The 19,193-nt window shown below is 41.0% G+C and overlaps 1 protein-coding gene across 6 annotated transcripts in view; it reads left to right on the top strand.

Annotated features, from left to right (window-relative positions):
• Positions 1–19,193, top strand: part of CNST (consortin, connexin sorting protein) — a 122,003-nt gene that overhangs the window by 24,013 nt on the left and 78,797 nt on the right. For all 6 annotated transcript variants that reach the window (XM_017876213.1, XM_017876365.1, XM_017876280.1 and 3 more), the window contains one exon: positions 17,411–17,840. In XM_017876213.1, coding sequence (XP_017731702.1) covers positions 17,462–17,840 — 379 coding nt within the window. In that variant the 5' untranslated portion in view covers positions 17,411–17,461. The remainder of the gene's footprint in view (positions 1–17,410; positions 17,841–19,193) is intronic.

The raw sequence follows: 19,193 nt of genomic DNA, 5'->3' as shown, positions 1-19,193 counted from the left end.
TGCAGCACACCAACATGGCACAAGTATACATATGTAACAAACCTGCACGTTATGCACATGTACCCTAGAACTTAAAGTATAATAAAAAAAAAAGAAATTAAGGTGTAACATTACCAGTTTTCTCTTTTATTGATGCTTTCGTTGGATTTTTATTTTATTTTATTTTATTTTATTTTTTGAGACGGAGTCTTGCTCTGTCGCCCAGGCTGGAGTGCAGTGGCCGGATCTCACCTCACTGCAAGCTCCGCCTCCCGGGTTCACGCCATTCTCCTGCCTCAGCCTCTTTAGTAGCTGGGACTACAGACGCCCGCCACCTCACCCGGCTAGTTTTTTGTATTTTTTAGTAGAGATGGGTTTCACCGTGTTAGCCAGGATGGTCTCGATCTCCTGACCTCGTGATCGCCCGTCTCGGCCTCCCAAAGTGCTGGGATTACAGGCTTGAGCCACCGCGCCCGGCCTAGATTTTTTTTTTTAAATAAATAAATTATGTTACCTTTTTTTGAGAACTGTATGTAGATTTCATTCTGGACATACAAATATTAAGGCTTAGGTAGCATTTAAAGTATTTGTGGTCAGAAATTAAATGAATGCATGAAAAACTGTACTCTTTTTTGAGTAAATTCTAAAAATAATCCCTAATCATTTCATTACAATCAGTTGTAGATTACTTTGCCATTTACCAATATACTTTTTTTAATATACCTTAAAGACTAGAGAGAAAGGAACAGTTATGCAGTTGCTCTTCTCTGATTATGAAGACTTATTCAGGAGGACTGGAAGCAGAATTTTCAGACATGTTTCTGTCTCTCTAAATGGATTCTATTAACTTCCATAGTACTTTGTTCATAGCAGACCTTCGAATATTTGGTTGGCTTCATGCAAAAGGAGCTGTTATCTTTTAAAATTATCTTTTAAAGATTCAGCATAGTTTATGGGGATTTAATTTTGAGAACATTGGTGTCTTTGTGAAGGTTTCTTATTTTTTTTTGAGACAAAGTCTCACTCCGTTTGTTGCCCAGGCTAGAGTGCAGTATCGTGATCTTAGCTCACTGCAACCTCTGCCCACAGGGTTCAAGCGATTGTCCCGCCTCAGTCTCCTGAGTAGCTGGGATTACAGGTGCGCGCCACCACACCTGGCTAATTTTTGTGTTTTCAGTAGAGACAGGGTTTCACCATGTTGTCCAGGCTGGTCTTGAACTCCTGACCTCAAGTGATTCCCCCACCTCGGCCTCCCAAAGTGCTGGGATTACAGGCATGAGCCACCGCGCCCAGCCTGAAGTTTTCTTTTGTAGCATGTAAAAAAGACCTAATTCATCAAAATATCCACTCACATCCTGATACTTCCTAGAGTAATAATCTTCTGTCTTTAGCTGCTATTTCTGTCCTGTATTTTCATTGCAATTGTATGCTTTTCTTCTTGAATCATTCCCATACATGGATATGGTAACGGCCACATTGGGTGAAGCTTCATCAGTGTCTCCACGCTGTATTTTTTCTACCCATCCCAATCCTTTTTTTTTGAGATGGAGTTTCGCTTTTGTTGCCCTGGCTGGAGTGCAATGGCACAATCTTGGCTCACCGCAACCTCCGTCTCCCAGATTCAAGCAATTCTCCTGCCTCAGCCTCCCTAGTAGCTGGGATTACAGGCATGTGCCTCCATGCCCGGCTAATTTTGTATTTTTAGTAGAGATGGGGTTTCTCCATGTTGGTCTGGCTGGTCTCAAACTCCTGAGCTCAGGTGATCTGCCTGCCTTGGCCTCCCAAAGTGCTGGGATTCCAGGCGTGAGCCACCGCGCCTGGCCCATCCCAATCTTTTAGAAACATAGTCTGGGTCCTTGTAAAGCACATGGTTGCTTAAAAACATTCCATTACAGCTGCAAACTCCTAATATGTTCAAGAGGACATTGCATTTTACGTTTTCGATTTCTTACAAACTTTCACAAAAGCAATGTAAGTAGATAGCTGATCAAGTGTTCCTTGTGGCTTTGAAGAAACGTTAGTACCTTAGGAGATGCCCTTTACCAGCAGCCCGTTAATACTTAGTTTATTTTATTTTTGTTCATATGTCTGAGCTGGATTCTACAGGGAGAAATGAAAAATGTTTTATAGGCAAAATGTTATGAGATATCTGCTAACATCATAGGCAAAAGTATTTTTGCGATATGTATTATATCTCATTAATTTAATGGTATCCAGTAGAATATAATATCCTTTTACTAGAGGTTTTTTAAATAGAAGTGTCTTTTCATTACAGTTTAAAAGATGATTGTAAAGTTTCATATAAGTCAAGCACGCAGTTGTTAACATCTTATGTGTATGTACTCCTTATGTTTAGCAAGATGAAACTTTTCAGACCCACATGCTAAGAGTGACCAGATTTACTGGCCCTTCACACAAATCAAACAACGAAGTTAAACACGACGTTGCTGTTGCTGTTTTTCTTTCCTCTGCCTTCTCCCGCTGTATTCTGTCTCTCACCATCTGTTACCGACAGTTATCAGCATAGAGGAGCCTGTACCTGGAGGTGGATTCATAACTGTTCTTTACCTTCCACATCAACTCGGTCCTGCAAACCGCGAGCTGCACCTCCACCTCCATATTCTTTTTTTTTTTTTGAGACGGAGTCCCTGTCTCCCAGCCTGGAGTGCCGTGGCTTGATCTCGGCTCCCTGCAACCTCCTCCTCCCAGGTTCAAGTGATTTTCCTGCCTCAGCCTCCCTAGTAGCTAGAATTACAGGCATGAGCCACCGAGCACAGCCGGACTTATGTTTTGTATCTTCCTCCCCTTTACCCCCTAGTAATTGGTTCATGGCCCACTAGGGGAAAAAAAGGTGGTTTTTCACAACAGATAGTCTGAAAAGCGCTGGTCTGAATTCCTGTATTAGGCTCTGGCCCCGCCTCCATTGATCAGGCTCGTCAATCAGTACTTTCCTTCAGCACTCTTATTCCAAAGTCTATTCGCTCTTCATTCTGTACTTCCTCACCTTTTTATTTGGCCCTGTTTATTTCTTCTCTTGAGATTGCCGCTCCATGCACCTCAGGTGTGGGTGGAATGGAGGGAACACACCGTCTCAGAGCTGGGTTACAACATTCTCTTCTCCAGGGTTCTCTGCTATAGCAACATTTCCCGCAGACCGTGGCTGAAGATGAACACGGCAGCTCAGCAGAGTGAAGACGCCTGAGGCCAGCACTCATTCGCCCAATCCGAGAAACAAGGGACCCGCCTGACCCTGTTGTCTGCCCGTTAGTGTGATGAGCAGCCATGGATTTCATCTGTTTCCCGGGCAGGGGGCATGTAGGTGTGGAAATGGATACTACCAATTGGATTGGCTGATTTAATACCTCATGAATATCAGTACCTTCATGAGTATTTTGTGTCTCCTCTGGTCTCGTGAATATTTGGTGGTTATAAGTGCTTTCATTCCTTCCTGTGTTTACCACACAGATGCCCTGTTTACTTTCTCTGTGTCTAACTTCTCAAGCTGTTTGCTCTGTACTTATTTTCATCTCTCTTATTTGTATCTTTGATTTTCTGTAATGGAATTGGATATTCTTAAATATTCATGCATTACACCTCTCCACAATAGAAGTAACCTTGATTCCTCTGACTCTCAAAGAAATTGCTTGTCACTGATCACGTTCTTCTTTGTAGCAAAGTTTTTCTGAGAGAAGAGGAATGTTAGTTAGGGTGGGGTTTATAGACACATCATATAATTCATTACCTGCTAGAGTATCAGCTCTTCTATTTTTATTTTCCACTTTTGGAATACATAGTCCTTAGGGCATGTTGTGTCTCATCTGTCTCTCTCTTGCCCCATTGTATTTAGTATATGGATCTTTGTTGTAGACACTCAAAGTTGATTACCCTGAAGGCTGGTTAAGTTTAAAGTGCTCAACCTCTGAGGTCAGAGTTCAGTGTCATGTGGAGACTTATTTGCTTTGTTTCATGTCCTCATGGTAACCTTGAATGCCGGCCAAAAGGCATTTGGTTACAAAGAGCGCGGTAAGACAAAGCATTAGCACTTGTATTGCATAAGCAGTTTGAAACCAGTGTTCCTCTGAATGTGGGGCAGGAGCATCTTGTTCCCATTCAGAGGGCAACATTATATCATAATTTTTCAAGATAAGAAAAAGTAGACAGTGAGGATGGCAGAAGAAAATATATGTGAATGTGCTTGTAACTATACTTTTTTCTCATTTCTTTTTTGAGACGGAGTCTCGCTCTGTTGCCGGGGCTGAAGTGCCGTGGCCGGAGCTCAGCTCACTGCAAACTCCGCCTCCCGGGTTTACGCCATTCTCCTGCCTCAGCCTCCTGAGTAGCTGGGACTACAGGCACCCGCTACCTCGCCCGGCTAGTTTTTTGTATTTTTTAGTAGAGATGGGTTTCACCGTGTTCGCCAGGATGGTCTCGATCTCCTGACCTTGTGATCTGCCCGTCTCGGCCTCCCAAAGTGCTGGGATTACAGGCTTGAGCCACCGCGCCCGGCCAACTTTTTTCTTCTTTATAAGAGGCAAGGTGTTGCTCTGTTTCCCAGACTGGAGTGAAGGGAGGGTCATAGCTCACTGCTGCCTTGAACTCCTGGCCTCAAGCAGTCCTCCCACTGCAGCTTCCAGAGTAGCTAGGACCACGGGCACACGCCACCATGCTCAGCTAATTAGATTGTCTGTAGAGATGGGGTCTCGCTTTAAGGCCCAGGCTGGTCTTAAATCCCTGGTCTCAAGTGATCCTTGCAGAGTGCTGAGCCACTATGCCCAGCCACATACGTTGGCTTTCTGGTATAGGTATAAGAATTCAGTCATGTATCTATGTTAGAAGAATCTGAAATTGCTAAGAAATAATGTGAAATTTCACATTAACTTATATAAGTCAACTTTTCTTTTTTTTTTTGAGCCAGAATCTTGCTCTGTCGCCCAGGCTGGAGTGCAGTGGCGCGATCTCTGCTCACTGCAAGCTCCGTCTCCCAGGTTCACACTATTCTCCTGCCTCAGCCTCCCAAGTAGCTGGGACTACGGGCGCCCGCTACCACGCCCGACTAATTTTTTGCGTTTTTAGTAGAGATAGGGTTTCACCATGTTAGCCAGGATGGTCTCGATCTTCTGACCTCATGATCCACTGGTCTCGGCCTCTCAAAGTGCTGGGATTAGAGGTGTGAGCCACCACACCCAGCCAAGTCAACATTTTAATAATTAATTTTCTTTAAGTGAAATAAACCAGAGGCAAGGGTTTTAAAAACTGCTTTCACATGTCCACATAAAGTGGGAAGAAGAATGGCAGTGCAGTCAAGAATAAAGGAGGAGCACAAATGAAAATTGGTGTTGAGTCTTTCCATTATGATGAAAAAATTCCAGCATAGGTGCCGGTCTTATGGATATTTTGTACTCAAGTAGAAGATTAAGGTATAGGATTCTTTTAGCTAGATTGTGGATGATTTGCATGATGAGATTGATTTGAAGACAGTGTATGAAACCAAGTCGAATGGAACGGAATATGTAGTGGAACTCATCTCAGTAGACCTTCCCGGCAGCCCTGCAGTCCTCCACAGTTGCCAGGTCAGTTACTGTTCCAGTTTCCCACACTGACTATTTTAAACCTTCTGTATGCTCCCCAACTCCTTGCTCCCAACACACCACTCCCTCCCTGCCTCCAGTCTGTGGATCTCCTATGCGTCTGTTTCTGCTGTTTTTTCCCCTACTTTTCTTTTTAAAATCCAGATGTGATCTCTTGCATGCCTGGTTGTTTTGGATTATATACTGAATATTACATATGAAAAGTTGTGGAAATAATTTGAACCTTTGTTGGATTTTTCTTGCAGAGAGGATTGACTTTAGTTTCTGGCAGGCAACCAGGTTAGAACAGATCACCTTAATTCATCCAGAGATGAGATGATGGATTCTTCTGGGTTAGTCCCTGCGAGCACTGATCTGTTCCAGCCTTGCCTTTTCTTCTGGGGAGTATCGCTTGTAGGTCCCACCAGAAGGCCTGTGGTCCCCTCTTCTTGGAAGACCTCGAACTCTGGTTTTTCCTCCAGCTCTGTGAACCTACTCAGCACTCTGCTCAGCTTTTTCGGCTTCCAAACTGAAGCTTTCTGTCAACTTTTCTAGTTATCGGCTGGTGTCTGCCCTTGCCAGAAGTACATTCTTTCTTCATGTTTGTATTTGCATTTGTTTAAAATGACGGGGCAGGGTGCTGGCTCAAGTCTGTAATCCCAGCACTTTGGGAGGCCGAGGCGGGTAGATCACTTGAGGTCAGGAGTTCGAGATCAGCCTGGCCAACGTGGCGAAACCCTGTCTCTACTAAAAATACAAAACTTAGCTGGGTATGGTGGTGCGTGTCTGTAATCCCAGCTACTCAGGTGGCTGAAGTGGGAGAATCACTTGAACCGAGAGGCAGAGGTTGCAGTGAGCCAAGATCACACCACTGCATTCCAGCTTGAGCAACAGAGACTGTCTCAAAAAAACTCACAAAGAATATATACATATATCTGTATACAGCATATGTACATATGGTTTATGAACAGATATACCTACAGTGGGTATTCGCATGATCAGTTTCGTTGCCTAGGCTGGGTGTGGTGGCTCACATCTGTAATCCTGGCACTTTAGGAGGCTGAGGTGGCAGGATCACTTGAGGCCAAGAGTTTGAGACCAGACTGGGCAGCATAGTGAGACTCTGTTTCTACAAAAAATTTAAAAATTAGCTGGATGTGATGACACGCATCTGTAGTCCCAGCTATTTGGGAGGCTAAGGTGGAAGGATTGCTTGAGCCCAGGAGTTCAAGGCTGCCGTGAGCTATGACCTTGCCACTGCACTCCAGCCTGGGGGACAAAGTCAGACTATGTCTCGGGGGGAGAGAGGGGGGAATATGTGTGTGTGTGTATATATGTATATGTATATTACTGATAGTGTGCTTATAATAAGCAAAGATATATGGTATATCTTTGATATATATCTTCATTATATAGTATATATATGTACCTTTTATTATATATGATATATATAAAGCTATATATCTTTGACATATCTATATATGATACATATACAAGCTCTATCATGTATCTCATCTATATTAACCATATGAGATATATAAATAAGATATATAGATATATAAAAGATTTATAAAAGATATATCAAATATATAACATATCTTTTATCTGTATCTATATATAAGATATATATGCAAGCTATATCTTATGTATCTCGCATATATCTTAGCTATATCTGAGATACATAGATAATATATAAATATTACAAGTACACCACCAAAGTTTGGAGACTCTTGCATGTTAGTCCCTCTTTAACGTGATATTGATTTGGTAAGTGCCTATGGCCTGCCTGGTAAAAATTTTTCTAAATGCACAAAGATGAATGTCAGATATCTTATGAATGTCAGATAATTTCTAATGGGGTAGTTATATAGCCCAACATATAAACCTGAAGAAATGAATTCATAATATTAAAGGAATGCAGCAAATCAAGAGTCTTATTGGTGGGTTTTATGTATTTGCTGTGTAACCTATTTTTCTACATTTGACATATTTGAAAAACATCTCAAGATATTGGAAATGTTCATTTTGTGGCCTCCTTAAAGTAGCAATTTGGTATTTACAACATATATATCTGAAAACAGCTGGTTTTTAAAAGTAATACAAAAATGATTATAGTGGTTAAGGATACAGGCTCTGGAATCAGATTCTAAATTGAATCCTGACTTTGCCAGGTAATAGCAGTGTGACCGAGGCCTGTGTATTTCATCTTTCTATTGTTATTTACTTCTGTAAAAAATGGAAATAATTTTAGAACTACTTTATAGGACTTATAAGGATTAAATTATATATATGTAACAAACTTAAAACACTGACACTTACTAAATCTTCTATAACTGTTAAAGAGATGGAGTCTTGCTGTGTTGCCCAGGCTGGTCTTGAACTCCCCAGCTGAAGCAAGCTTCTCACCCCAGCCTCTTGAGTAGCTGACACTACAGGCACACCACTGTGCCTGACTAGTCTTAGCATTTTATTCAGATAATGAAAGCTATTTTGTCAGACATCTTAAAAGAAGGTTCTAAGAATTTGCTTTTGCCATAGTATTTTCACAAATTGACATTTTAAAACAATATATAGTTTTATATGTCTATTTAATGAGTCATGTGTAAGACAGTTTCCGTGAGGATGTATAGTTGATACAGGCAGTAAACATGATTTTTGTTTTAAAAGAGGTGACTATAGTCTGAACCAAAGTATTTTCAAGTCTTAGATTCTGTTGGTTGCGGCTTAAAAGTATGATTGCAGTACATTTTTACAACAAAGAAGTATTTAAAACCGAATAAGCACAATTTGGATGTGTTTACTTCTCTTTTGTTTACTGAAGTAGAACTTGTATATATCTGTGCATAAGAGAGGGACAAGGGAATAGAGATGACTCTGTATCTTTGTACTGCTTGAGTATACCCACAGTGAGGCTTTTGACCTGTCATTCCCATTTATGTAATGGATTTTGAACTCAAAAGCCCTGTAAATACATAAGCTATCTTGAACCAAGCCCCATTATGAAAGGCAGGATTGAAGAATATGAAACAAATTATGCTTCCTTTCATTCACTTTGTCTGCCCCAAGGTTTTTTGGGGAATATGAGTCACACAGTTTCAGTTAATTTCTTCATATTTTTAACAGTGCTCTCTCTTCATAACTTAAAATCTGTATTTGATGTTGTTTTTCCCTTAGAATCATTACCTTCACATTTATTCTTGTTTTCCTTTTGTATCTTGTAACTTTGTCACATTTTTATCCTTCTTGCATACCTCGTAGCATACATTTTCTCTTCTATGGCCTTTTTGCTAAATGAAGAACTAAATCTTTATGAAATTATATTTTTTATTCTTATTAAAGAAATATTAAAACAATGTGATTTACTTTTGTACTGTGTTATTATGTAGAAATTTACGTATTTAGAGTGATTACTGAAAGGCTGTTTTACTAATTTTAATTGCAATACTATTTAACTTCTATGAAGTACCAGGGATATTTTGAATATGGGGAAGTACAAAACAAAGGAACAGCATGATCTAGTGATTTACATGGTGAATATGGGAAATAAGGAGGTAAAAATTAATTTTAAATAGTACCTATTTCCTTCAACAAGTATTTGCATTTGTTTAATTACAGTAATAATAATATCTATATCCAGGGAATACCTGTAGCACAATTTGTGTTAGCAAAGGAAGAATCTAAAGTGGAGTGATTCACCATGAGCCGTATTTGGCTGCTGTGGCACTGCCAAGGCAATGTCATAGACAGCAGCGTTGTCCAATAGAAATATGTGAGACATGTATGTAATTTTGTTGTCTAGTAACCACATTAAAAATTTTCAAAGGGAGAAATTAATTTTAGTAATAGTTTATTCAATATATCTAAAGTATTATTTCAACATGTAATCAATATGTAGAATTAATGAATTCTTTTATATTGATTTTATTCATACTAAATCATTGAAATATGGTATGTATTTTATAAATATAGCACATGTTAATTTGGACACAATTTTCATTGGAAATGCTTGAACTACATTTCAATTTCATAAAATGTACAGGTGAAAAACATTCACATACCCAAGTTATTCCAAACGCAGTTAAGTTTCTCAGTAACTGAATTGATGTCCATGCAAAAATTTAAATTAGGCCGGGCGCAGCGACTCACGCCTGTAATCCCAGCGCTTTGGGAGGCCGTGGTGGGCGGATCATGAGGTCAGGAGATTGAGACCATCCTGGCTAACATGGTGAAACCCCGTCTCTACTAAAATACAAAAAAACTAGCCGGGCGAGGGGGCGGCGCCTGTGGTCCCAGCTACTCAGGAGGCTGAGGCAGGAGAATGGCGTGAACCCGGGAGGTGGAGCTTGCAGTGAGCCGAGATTGTGCCACTGCACTCCAGCCTGGGCGACAGAGCGAGACTCCATCTCAAAATAAATAATAAATTTATTAAAATTTATAAAAATGAAAAATTGAGTCCCTCAGTGTGTGTTCATATTTCAGATACTCAGTAGCTGTGTGTGGTTAGTGGCTACCATTTTGAATAGCATAGGTGTAGAATAGAGCTAACAGTTGAAGATGTCAGCTAAGGAACCCTGAATCATTATTACTATATTTTGAGACACAGTCTTGCTCTGTTGCCCAGGTTAGAGTGCAGTGGTGAGATCATAGCTTGCTACATCCCAGACTCAAGTGATCTTCCCCCTTCAGCCAAGTAGTCGGAACTGTAGGCATGCACCACCGCACCTGGCTAATTTTTATTTTTAGTGGAAACGTGGGGGTCTCACTGTGTTGCCCAGGCTGGTCTTGAACAGCTGAGCTCAGATGATCCACCCGCCTCGGCCTCCCAAAGTGCTGGAATTACAGATGAGCCACTGTTCCTGGCCTAGCATACGTTATTACATTGAAATTATGAGAACGCCATTTTAAATGAAGTTTGTATCTAAATTCCAAATGATCTGCATTATTTTCAGAAAACAGTTTGGAGATCGTTGTTACCTTCTGTGGTCCTCACTCGGGGGTCCTCAGGCTGAGATACTATTAATTCCTAGAAACTGCCTTCTGGCATACTGCTATAGGCGGCACTCACCAGTGGGATGTGAAATCGACCTAGGGGATCTTGATCAGCATTTTTTAAATACATGAAATCGTATTGAATGGAATAAAGAACATATCAGAGTGATTCACCTGTGTTAAGTTTTAGCTGCATAAATGTATGTATTTTGTGGGTTCAGGAGCTCAGTGAAAAATGAATTTTTTATTGTGTGTCACAAAGTTTTTGACCGTCATCCCTCTGAGGCATACTTTTGATTGCTGTTGTAGTGAATATTTCCTCAGGGTATATTTGTTTAAACAAAGAGTGTAAATCAGAGAAGAAAACTATAGATTTAGCAATGAGATGTAAGTGGTATTAGAACCTATCTAATGAGTAAATTGGTAAAAATAAATGTTAAGTGGTATGGAATGTCAGTGATAAACAGAATCATATGGATGTGGTCACTTTCTTTTTTGAGACAGGCTCTTGCTCTGTCACCCAGGCTGGAGTGCAGTGGTGAGATCTTGGCTCATTGCAGCCTCTGCCTCCCAGGTTCAAGCTAGTCTCCTGCCTCAGCCTCCCAAGTACCCAGGATTACAGATGCCCACCACCATGCCCAGCTAATTTTTGTATTTTTTTAAGTAGAGATGAGGTTTCATCATGTTGGCCAGGCTGGTCTCGAACTCCTGACCTCAAGCAATGCGCTTGCCTCGGCCTCCCAAATCACCAGGATTACAGGCATGAGCCATCACACATGGCCTTGGATGTGGTCACTTTCTTCCTCAGTTCTGAATTGGCTGGGAATAGACAAATTTGAATTTGGTGTTAATAAACTGTGTTATTAGTTTGGTGACTATATTCCTCTAAATGTTGGTTTGGCTATAAATCAAATTTAAATTTGGGTTTGAATCTTTATTCTTCAGAAGGATCTTGGCTTCAAAAGTAAAAGTATAGTATTTATCTGATTTGTATGAAATACAGAAAAACGGCACCCATAGTCTTAAAGCATTTCAGTGAAATACTACATATTTCACTATGTATTCCCATAAATTATTTTTAAAAATTTTAGTAACACCTAATGTTTAATCTCTTTGGACATCCATTAAGGATGTGTAAAAAATGAAGTCAAATCCTATCCAGAATTGAGATATGCTTTTAGTAAAATGGAGATTTGTTTTTTCTTAGCCTGTTACTTTAAATTGTTCATTTATTTAATGTTCTTCCTTAAAGTTTGGGGGTTCTCGTGTTTTGTATAAGCCTCACTTTAATATGGTTGTTTGAAATTCTTAAGCTGTAGAGAGGCAATGCATCAAATGATTTTTATACAGTGTACATGTTTGGAATGCTTTCTTGCCACAAGAGTCTGGAATCTTGGGCAGCACTCACTGTTGTGCTTTTAAAAGACAAAATATGCCACCGTCAGTGCTGTAGCAGTGATTGTAGCATGTCACTGTTTCTTTTGTGAGAATTTATATAGACTTAGGGATTACTACAAAAAAGCTTTACTGTTTAGATACAGCAAATAAGTTTGAATGCAGTCTCAACTAATAATCCTCAGGTCCCATGCACTATTAGCACACACTTTAAAATACTGTGTATTAACTGGGCGTCTTTCTCCTTGTGAATTTTCTCTTGCCCAAGTGCTTTGTAGTGAGATACTAGGTATACCAGAAGATCAGCCTGTTGAAATGCTATTCCTGTAGCATTAAGGGAGAGGAAAGAGGAAGAGACAAAAATAAACGTTGAATTTATAACTGTTTCTAAAAACAGTAAGACTATACAGATTATAAACCCCATTAGGAAGTTTATCCTATTGATTAAGTTAAGGCATTTGTACTGAAATGTGTTAGGGATGGAGACAGAAGCCAAATATTGTGCAATGGGTCCCTTTGCCTCTCAGAATAGGGGCAGGGATGCAGCTGGGATTCCATGCGTCTGACTTTCCCCCTTTCAGAGAGAAACAGTGGAAAATTGTTTCCTTACTCTCTCATGAATCTAGTAAGTACAACGCCCAGGGCTAAACATTGCAAAGAATGAAAATTATGCCTGGGTTATGAGTATTCAAATGGCTTAAATCTAGTATGACATATATGCAAAAATACAAAGTGCAGAGCCATATTTGGGAAGGACTGAATGACAACCGTGCTGTTGTACATTATGTGTGGGTCTTTGTGATGGAGAAATCAGGGAAGGCAAACTAGGGTAAGTGACTTTTGAGCCAGACCTTGATGCAATGTTAGGAATCCTTTCCCTTTCCCTTTCCCTTCCTCTTTCCCTTGGCGGGTTCCATTTTTCTTCGCTTTTGGCTGTCTCGCCCTCGTTTATCTCCCTGTTCTGGCCCTTGCGCGCGCGCGGGGTTCGCCTCTGGCCTCCCCGTCTTCTTTGTTGTCCTCTTCTATCTGTTCTCTTGCTCCGATCATGTTTATTTGGGTGGGCTCCCTCGCGCGCTTCCTCTGGTTTTCTGCTTCGCCCGGTCAGTCCTCCCCTACACCGCGGCTCTCTTCTTTCCTGCTTTTTTCTCTCTTATTCTTCTCTCCCTTCCACTTCCCCTCCCTTCCCCTCTTCCTTTCTTTTTTCCTTTCATTTTCTTTCCTTTCCCTTTCTCTCTCTCCTTCCTTTCCTTTCCTTTCTTCTTTTTCTTTCTTCTTTCTTTTCTTCTTTTCTTTTCTTTCACAAAGTCTCCCTCTGTCACCCAGGCTGGCATGCAATGGTACAATCTCAGCTCACTGCAGCCTCCACCCTTCAGGTTCAAGCGATTCTTCTGATTCAGCCTCCCTAGTAGCTGGGACTATAGGCATGCACCACCACGCCTGGCTAATTTTTGTATTTTTAGTAGAAATGGAGTTTCACCATGTTGGCCAGGGCTGGTCTCGAACTCCTGACCCTCAAGTGATCCACCTGCCTCACATCTCAAAGTGCTCGGGTTACAGGCATGAGCCACTGCGCTTGGCCAGGTATCTTTATTTCTTAAACTACATCATATTCACGCCTTGGATAGAGCATGAAAGTATTAGAAAATATTTTATAAAATTATCTTCTGAGTTAAATTATGTCATCACAAGAGTTGCAGGCAAAATGTCTTGAGGCCCACAGAAATGGATATGTACTGTACTGGTAATAGCGACTTTACTTAAATAGTATATCCTCCCTGCACCCACCCACTTAAGAAAGTTTCCGACAGAAGTTGAGCTATGTAGGAAGTGATGTACTGTGTGGATCCAGTACTTCGCAGGGAAAGAGAGAAGCCCTTCCAGGAACCTGAACTTGTTGGTCATTAGATTTGTGTCCTGTGTTGTAGGGTAGATCCCTAATTGGGGCATACCATAGCTGGAATGAAATATAAGTTATTCTCTCCCTGTTGTCCATGTCAGGATTATAACTGGTCTAAATTCCATTTCTAAACTTACTAGCTGAGGGACTCAATGAGGTACAAGTCTTGGCTTCTTATCAGTAAAATGGCACTAAAATTACTCTATGCTAGGGTCATTGCAAGAATTGAATAGGAGTGTTAGGCTAAATAGTTTTAAGTCAGGGCTTGGCACATGACACTCAACAAAGCTGTAAATATGATCTGTAACTTCATACTTACCAAAGAGTCTTTCGATTTTTTGGTTTTTAGTTTTTCTTAAAGAGACAGGGTCTTGCTATGTTACCCAGGCTGATCTTGAACTCCTGGCCTCAGGCAGTCCTCTGGCCTCAGTCTCCCAAAGTGCTGGAATAACAGACATGAGCCACCAAGTCCAGCCACAGCAAGAAGTCTTAATGACTAATTTCTAAGTTTCTTAGTCATCTGAAACAGAGTGCTCAGAATGGATATTAAACACTCCAGGAACTGAATGAGATATCGCTATCATAGATTCATCCTTCAGCCTTCTGCAGTGATGATGCTTAGCATCAGTCTGTTGTTAGGAACCTCATCATTTCTGGGATGTCTGGAAAAGCTGTCACTGAACCTGCGGTAAGGCTAAGGCCTCAGTCAAGTAAACCTATCAGTGCTTTATATCAACCTGTGAGATTTGGGAAGTAATAACTTTTGTTGAGCTTTTACTGTGGGCCAAATAGTCCACTCAGTGCTTTACCAGCAGCGTTGACTAAGCTTCAAAAATGACTCCTTGAGGTCGGTGTTACAGTTCTTCAGTGTTACAGATGAGAAAATTGAGGCTCGTGGATGCTAAGTAACTTTACTAAAGTTGCAAAAACAGCTCGTTAAATGGCAGAGTCAAACTCGAACCCTGGTCTGCCTGCACTGTTACCCATGATGCTGTACCTCCTGGGATCCAACGTCAGGAGGAACTAGTTTCAGGTCCAGTTTCCACTTCTTACCGGGAATATGATCTTAAGTTATTTTGCCTCTTTGAGTTTCAGATTTTTCATCTAAAACCCTGTGAATACCCATGATGTAGGCTTGCTTTGAGTACTGGAAAGAAGGTATAAGGTATGAGGTTCCTGGCACAGTTTGTTTTGTTTTGTCTTTTGAAACAGGGTCTGGCTCTGTTGTCCAGGCTGGAGTGCAGTGACACGATCATGGCTCACTGCATCCTCTACCTCCTGAGCTCAGTTGATCCTGCCACCTCAGCCTTCTGAGTAGCTGGGACTGTGGGTGCACATTACCACATCCAACTCATTTATAAAAATGTATAGAGAGAGACAGGGTCTCACTGTGTTGCCCAGGCTGGTCCCAAACTTCTGGACTCAAATTATCCTCCAACCTTGGCCTCCCAAAGTGTTGGAATTATAGGTGTAAGCCACTGTACCTGGTCCCTGGCACAGTGTCTGTTGCATGATAGAGCCTCAGCAAGACGTGACTGTTACTGTTTTGGGCTCTCTATACAATGCTTTCTAGTTCCGCCATCCCCTGTGGCCTGTGACCTCCATGTCTCTTGAAGGTAAAAGTAAAAGCTTATGCTTTCAATTGCAGATGTGTATTAGAATCCCTCTTAATTACACAAACGGGAAAACAGCTGAGGATGTTACCAGTTTCACAGATCAGTACGGATATGTAGTATATATTTTAAGGAAAATAATACCAGCCAGATTTAGATATTTTAGTATCTGAGTTGCAAAATATGCTGAAAATATATGATGTACGTAGCAGGACGAGCTGCAGACAAAACTCCTCCGACACCAGGTTAAAGAAGGGAGAGGCTTCATTTGGCCGGGAGCGTCAGCAGACTTGCGTCTTAAGAGCCGAACTCCCTGAAAAAGAAACTCTTGGCCCATTTAAGGGCTTGCAGCTCTAAGGGGTCCATGTGAAAGGGTGGTGATGGATCAGCAAGCGTGGGGAACGTGGCTGGGGGCTACGTGCAGCAGCTAACAGAACAGAAAGTTTTGCAGGGCTTCCTCATACAATGTCTGGAATTTGCAGATAACACAAGTAGTTTAGGTCAGGGGTTAATATTATTTTTTTAGCCGCCAGGGTCGGGTGGGGGGGTGCCAAGACAGTCTGGCTATTTATCTTCTGTTTCTTTCTAACTTTTTGCTTTCTCTCTTTTCTCCTGTCTTATAAACTAGGCAAAAGTGGGGGAGAGGAGGGTAGCAGGAGAAGCGGTGGTCTCCTTCCTTAATGATATAGGGAGAATATTTTATTTTGTACTTCTCATGTTTTTAAAGACTGTACTTTATATACATGTTTCTAAAGATTAAGTGTTTCTACTCATTAAGTTGAAGAATCTTTAGAAGTCCTCTCACTGAGGTTTTTTTCCAGAATTACTGGAATATTTCTTTCATACCTACCATTTTTCTTAAAATGTAATATACTTTTAGATAATAAGAGGAGATAAAATATGACTGATAAAGGGCTTGCAGTCTGTTTTGTTAGTTTTTTTTTTTTTGAGACGGAGTCTCGCTTTGTCGCCCCGGCTGGAGTGCTGTGGCCGGATCTCAGCTCACTGCAAGCTCCGCCTCCCGGGTTCACGCCGTTCTCCTGCCTCAGCCTCCTGGGTAGCTGGGACTACAGGCGCCGCCACCTCGCCCGGCTAGTTTTTTGTAGTTTTAGTAGAGACGGGGTTTCACCGTGTTAGCCAGGATGGTCTCGATCTCCTGACCTCATGATCCGCCCGTCTCGGCCTCCCAAAGTGCTGGGATTACAGGCTTGAGCCACTGCGCCCGGCTATTTTGTTAATTTTAAAAATATTAGTGGTATTCTTCAAGCAGATTTAGCTTTTCTTCCAATTCTACACTAAGAGTAGCCTAAAGTTAACCATGGCCTTTTTTTTTTTTTTGTAAGTCTTCAAAAGGATTTTGATGACAACTCTAAGGTACCTTCCAGGGCTTATTTTTAGGAAATAGATAACGATAGTATAAATATATGCTACCCAAACTTCGCATCACATACTTTTTTCTAGGTTATTTTAGAAAAAATCTGTAAACATTTTCATTTCCAAATATTGCTGCTGTTTAGCAAGGGAAGAACTTATACAACTAGCTTTCAGTTGTCTGCTAAGTGTTCAGGGATCAACATAAGAGACCAATTTCAGCATGTAACCTATTTAACTAGCCATTTCATTAAGGCGGCGGTCCCAACCTGGTGCACGTTAGACTCACCTAGAGGACCTCAAAAATAGCGGTGCCTAGGTTCTATCCTCAGAGATTCCAATTGGAATGGTCTAGAACAGAATTTGGGCAGCCTCTCAGGTGATTATCTTGAGGAGCCAGGGTTGACTCCTATGGTATTCATGTGAGAACCAGCTGAGTTTGGGGTTGGGTTGCATATGCTGAAAGGGAATGAACTGAAGTCATTTCCTTCTCTTCCCTATTTACAGTGAAACAACCTGAGAGGAGGGGAAAATCAGAGATCACTGAGAATCTGCAAAGGTTAGAAAATGAAGTAGCTCTTTTCTTTTTGTCATTGTAGACATGGAAGGTCTTTAATATAACTCTAAATGGTTCAGCAGAGGATGCTCTAATGGATGACAGCGATACTCCTACATATAATCTGCAAATAGAACCACAAGATGGATGTCATCCTGGTGACAGCGTGGAAAGGAGTGTGACCTGCCTGCCTTCTGCATCAGATGAAAATGAAAATCAGCTTGATGGGGACAGGCCTGAGCATCTGACCAGCAGTGACAGTGCAATGGGAAAGCCCCGAGTGTCTGAGCAGGACAGTCTCAATAATAATGAAAGCTGCATGTTGAGCAGCGAGGTGGCTGCAGGTGAGAACTCAGAAAACACCCTTTGTGAAGGCTCCAGAGATGAACAGGCCTTCTTGGGAAAGGAAAAAAAAACACCTGGAAAAAGAAGTCCAAGAAGCAAAAAAGGGACTGCTAAGAAGACACCACCAGGTATTTTTTAAAATAGTATTTATTCTTTTCTTTAATTAATTAAAAATGAACCTCCTTCCCCTCCCATACTGTCTTTACTGTCCTACATCTTGCTGCTTAAGCTATTCTGGAGCTAGTTCCACCACAGCACAAGTAGATCCAACTGAGTGATATTCCGTGCATGTGGTACGTCTCCGCACTGTTCCACTGTATGGGTGTAACACAGTTTTTAAATCACTTCCTTACGGCCCTTCCCAATATTTTACTATCTATCATAAACAGTGCTGAGGCCGGGTGCGGTGCCTCACGCCTATAATTAGCACTTTGGGAGGCTGAGGTGGGCGGATTACCTGAGGTTGGGGGTTCAAGACCAGCCTGGCCAACATGGTGAAACCCCATCTCTACTAAAAATACAAAAAATTAGCTGGATATAGTGGCGTGTGCCTGTAATTCCAGCTACTCTGGAGGCTGAGGCAGGAGAATCGCTTGAACCCGGGAGGCAGAGGTTGCGGTGAGCCGAGATCGTGCCACTGCACTCCAGCCTGGCTACAGAGTGAGACTTTGTCTCAAAAAAAAAAAAAGGTGCTGAAATTGACATCCTTTGTACATGTTTTCACATTAGGTACTTTAAATATATGCAGTCTCCCTCCTTTATAAGTTAGACCATTTTCTACCAATATCAACCTTGAAAATTGCCTTGTGTCATTCCTGTGGCTTTGACCTCTAACCTGTGAGTTTCGATGCTAGTATGACCTCTTCATAGATCTTCCCATCTCATTCAGCAGGTAAATAAAGTACATGAACATATATTAATAATATAATTTAATATGTAGTGTTGAATAAGACATCTGGTTCTAATTATCTGTATCACTTTGGTTAAAAAGTAATTCAGAGTATTTCTCATTTGTGTATGCAGTTTGGCAGTTGAAGTTTAGAGCTGTGAAATTTTGGCCTGATTCACAGGGCCCCTTGGGAAAAGGCAGCCTCTGGTTATTTTTGATCAGAAACACATGAGCCTAGAAAGTTTTGGTATGCCCTAGACTGGATTCCTTAGTGTAGCATAGCTTTACCCAAGCCAACAGATTTTACATCAGACTCTAGTGAACTAAGTGGAATGTCTCTTCATCTTCTGTTCTCTTCTTTGGTTAATTAGAAATATTATCTGTCTATATCATGTTTTTTATTTGTATTTTTAAAATTTGAAGTAAAATACAAAACTTTTCAGTTTCTACAAATTAATCCATATTTATTCTATAAGGTAATTTGAAAACTTTTTAATATAATTCATAATCTGGCTTTCTGGTTAATGTAACTCATAATTTGGCTTTTCATGTCCCTGTATCCTTTTCTTTTTTTTTTTTTTTTTTTTTTTTT

Source organism: Rhinopithecus bieti, unplaced genomic scaffold (assembly GCF_001698545.2).
Source record: "Rhinopithecus bieti isolate Rb0 unplaced genomic scaffold, ASM169854v2 scaffold_187, whole genome shotgun sequence".
Classification (NCBI taxonomy): domain Eukaryota; kingdom Metazoa; phylum Chordata; class Mammalia; order Primates; family Cercopithecidae; genus Rhinopithecus; species Rhinopithecus bieti.
Note: the sequence above shows the minus strand (reverse complement) of the source record. Positions and strands in the feature narration are given on the sequence as shown.